The 1,968-nt window shown below is 37.1% G+C and overlaps 1 protein-coding gene across 1 annotated transcript in view; it reads left to right on the top strand.

The window, feature by feature from the left end:
- Nucleotides 1–299: 299 nt before the first annotated feature.
- Nucleotides 300–1,968, top strand: part of LOC107700207 (parathyroid hormone 2 receptor-like) — a gene marked incomplete at its 5' end in the record, with an annotated part of 43,406 nt that continues 41,737 nt past the window's right edge. The window contains one exon of the mRNA XM_016501787.1: nucleotides 300–453. Coding sequence (XP_016357273.1) covers nucleotides 300–453 — 154 coding nt within the window. The remainder of the gene's footprint in view (nucleotides 454–1,968) is intronic.

A 1,968-nucleotide genomic window follows, 5' to 3' on the forward strand; every position in this document is an offset into this window, starting at 1 on the left:
GTTTGATCTAAAGAACCCCATGTAATTGTACTGATTGTCCCAAATCAGCAAACCAAACAAAAGCATCTTGGTTTGTTTTGCTCTTATGTCAGTCTGAGCTGAAGCATCTCAACAGAGCACTGTTTTTTACAGTCTTGGTGGCTTCCAACCGAGAGTAGGAAATAAGTTTGTCACAGCTGAAGTATTGCTTCCCAGCCAGTTTGTTTACTGAATAACTTGGGACATTTGGCTCTATTTAATCGAAACTGCCATGTTGTGATATGAGTGTTGACTTTTTCTGCTCCGCTCTTCATTTTCAGATGGGTTGTAAAGTGACCGTCTTGCTGTTCATCTATTTCCTGGCTACAAACTACTACTGGATCCTGGTAGAAGGCTTGTACCTGCACAGTCTCATCTTCATGGCCTTCTTGTCTGATTCAAAGTACCTGTGGGGCTTTACTTTGATCGGGTGGGGTGAGTATGTCATGGTAGTGATTTTCTTGGAAAAGGCAATTTATAAATATTCCCGCTTCTGTTGGGTTTCCTGGAAAATGAAATGCTGCTGCTGGTGGTTTTGTTCTGCCTGGGTATCTAGTTTTGTTCATGGACAGGTGCATGACATGTAATTGGACTCTTGTCAAAGAACAAGGCCAATCTTTTTTTTTTTAATTATTTTCACTTGTATTTTCATTTTTGGCCTATAGCTGACTGCTGTTGTATAGGGGCTATTGTGTGCATGTGTGTGACTCAGAGACACTATAACAAAGTATGCTCACCAAAGCTACATTTATTCAATAAAATAGCTACAGGCAAAAAAAGTGAAAAATGTTGATTTTAGTTGATTTTGAGATTTTCACAAAAATTATTATTAACGATATTATTATCGTTAAGCCCTCGTCTAGCGATCCCAATGCTCCAAATAATAATTTTAGATGTTTAATTACCTTTATTTGTACGTTTTCTGAGAGGAGTACCTTTTCTCCATTCACTTCTCACGCTGACTGTCATCCGAAGAGTGCACATAAAGGTGCTTCCGACTGCGCGCGATCCCGATAAATATACACATATACACAGAATTACAGTATTTAAGTATTTACGCAAACATAATCTGTTATGTCTTAAGTGAACATTTGGGGAACTGTTGGGGAAAAACATCTGATGTGTAACATTCTATTAGATCCGTGCAGTACAGTAGGGCTTAATATGTAGGCCGCCTCATTAATGTTAATCCAACAATAAAAAGAAAAGAGGGAATCACTTGCTGCTCTTGATTGAACTGCTTTTGTAGTTTTAATAATCAATTTATTTGTAAAGAACAAACTAAATAGATTTTTACATTTGATTATTTGTTTTTCTTACTTGAATGCGTTTGTTTAGATTTAAAATGAAAAAGGCAATGCATTATTTGTTTCTTTGTTATATTTGTTCTACTTTTTTGCATCTGTTCTTATTTATAATAACAAAGATAAAATAAAAATAGCTTTATTGTGAATTGTGATATAGAAATTATTATTAAGAAAAGAAGTGGACTCATTTTGCCAGCACAGGTCACACATTCTAAACTAAATATGTAATCAGTAGGGAATACTATTAGTTTTAATGTGAATATTGGCTGGTGATAAATGTGTTAGCTGACAAAAATGCAGTACTTCATTATAAAATGGCATTGTACTTTTTGGCTAAATGAAGAGTTCCCCTTCAGGAATTCGAGCTCTCTAGTAATACATATTGTAACAAAGTTCGTAGCTCAGGGAAGAAGGAGGCGGGAACCGGTGAACATTTAAACATAAAACTGTAATCAAATAAACAAACACAAAACGAAAGTAAAAGCGGCAGCCCCTCAACCCTGTAGCCCAAGACTGTTTGCCCACTGAAACTAAACAGGGTTGAGCCTGGTAAGTACCTGGATGGGAGACCTGGGAAAACTAGGTTGCTGCTGGAAGAGGTGTTAGTGAGGCCAGCAGGGGGTGCTCACCCTGTGGTCTGTGT

The sequence above is a fragment of the Sinocyclocheilus anshuiensis genome, unplaced genomic scaffold, assembly GCF_001515605.1.
Source record: "Sinocyclocheilus anshuiensis isolate Anshui unplaced genomic scaffold, SAMN03320099.WGS_v1.1 scaffold1404, whole genome shotgun sequence".
NCBI classification, from domain to species: Eukaryota; Metazoa; Chordata; class Actinopteri; order Cypriniformes; family Cyprinidae; genus Sinocyclocheilus; species Sinocyclocheilus anshuiensis.